The sequence below is a fragment of the Nicotiana tomentosiformis genome, chromosome 1 (assembly GCF_000390325.3).
Source record: "Nicotiana tomentosiformis chromosome 1, ASM39032v3, whole genome shotgun sequence".
Lineage (NCBI taxonomy): Eukaryota > Viridiplantae > Streptophyta > Magnoliopsida > Solanales > Solanaceae > Nicotiana > Nicotiana tomentosiformis.
The window spans coordinates 75,492,502-75,494,113 of record NC_090812.1 but is presented as its reverse complement, the minus strand read 5'-3'; the positions used below and the strand labels follow the sequence as shown (position 1 = coordinate 75,494,113).

General features: G+C 42.0%; 1 protein-coding gene across 1 annotated transcript; it reads right to left on the bottom strand.

Annotated features, from left to right (window-relative positions):
* Positions 1-233: 233 nt before the first annotated feature.
* LOC104101551 (glycine-rich RNA-binding protein-like) lies at positions 234-1,387 on the bottom strand. The gene is made up of 2 exons (XM_009609025.4): positions 1,153-1,387; positions 234-792 (listed from the first exon to the last, which is right to left on the bottom strand). Exons 1-2 carry the CDS (start codon positions 1,258-1,260, stop codon positions 427-429), a joined length of 474 nt encoding a protein of 157 aa, XP_009607320.1. The 5' UTR covers positions 1,261-1,387; the 3' UTR covers positions 234-426.
* Between the last annotated feature and the right edge of the window lie 225 nt (positions 1,388-1,612).

Below are 1,612 nucleotides of genomic sequence, written 5' to 3'. Positions count from 1 at the left end.
CAACCTTATATACTGTAGATTTGGGTAAAAATAGGTAGATCTGATTCAGCTTACATTCCAGGTGACCTGCATATATATGGTAAAAGAATAAAATTGAAGAACAAACTCGCTGCAACTCATATATTTCTTTTTTCTTGTTGTACGATTTAATGTAACTAGAATTTGGGCAGATAAAAGCTTGGGACGGGAATTCAAAGAACAAAATTGAAGCGCAAGAGTTAACAGGTATGCAATTGTAGACTGTAAATCTAAATTCACTTAATTCCAGATAACTTCGTAAATACAGATCCACAAAGGTAACATCACGGTAACAATCTCGCGGTCAAAAACGAGGACAGTAACAGGAACAACAGTAAACCATAACGGAACATCAACAAAACTTAGAACCATAAATTTCAAACAAAAGATCTGAAGGCAACGGAAAATTTAACTCCTCCAGCTTCCTTCAGAGCCACCACCGTAACCACCTTCACGACGGCCACCTCCATAACCTCCACCACCACCGTAACCACCATCACGGCGGCCACCTCCGTAACCGCCACCGCCGCCACCGTATCCACCTTCACGGCGGCCACCACCTCCGTAGCCTCCACCACCTCCGTAGCCTCCACCGCCACCACCGCGACCGCCGCCTCCGCCGCTTCCGCGAGACTGGGCTTCGTTGACGGTGATGTTACGACCGTCAAGGTCCTGACCGTTCATCCCTTCAATAGCGTCCCTCATAGCTTGCTCATCCTTGAAGGTAACAAATCCAAATCCTCTAGATCTACCAGTTTCTCTGTCATTGATAATCTGAAAAAGTCCAAATCATAAAAAATAAAAATAAAAACATCAGATCTAACCAGATCTACAACATAAAATCCAAAAAAGGTAAAACCATAAAATCAAAAATCAACAAAAAATAGGGGAGAAACATTAAAAGCGATCTATCTTCATCTCTTGTATAAACAGAGGAAGACGGAACGTACCGTTTCGGGGAAAGTGGAATAACAGTAACAAATAGTAACAGTAACAGATAAACCAGAGAGTAGTAACAGTAACAGTAACAGTAACAGAGAGAGTAGTAACAGATCAATTTTTCCAGTAACAGAGGGTCAACGAAGCCGATTCAAATCGGCTCGAATCCGATCTCTGCTCTGTTTTCCAACAGACCTTCGAGTCGACAATTTCACCGTACTGAGAAAAAGCATCCCCAAGTGTTTGGTCGGTGGTAGCCCATGCTAGCCCACCGACGAAGCACCTGTATTCAGCATCTGCCATTATTTCCCGATTAATAATAAGAAGAATACCTAAAAACAAAGTGAAGAGAGAGCTGTGGATACGAGAGTAGAAAACGCCGGTTTTTATAGGCTGGTTGAGGAGCCTAGGGTTGAGTCTAGGGCTGGTTAAGTTAATCGTGCACGGCGGTTCTTTTCCTAACTTCAATGCAACTCGGGTTTAGGGGTCTGGTTAAAAAAATTGTCCGTTTGGTTACTGAGAAAACTCCGTCTCTCGTGTATTTGTCACTTTCTTCAACTTGTTCCAGACACAAATAATTCATATTCACTGCAAGTTAGAATAATACCATAAATGTTTTAGATGTCAGTTTTACTACTTTTAATTGCAGATCAAT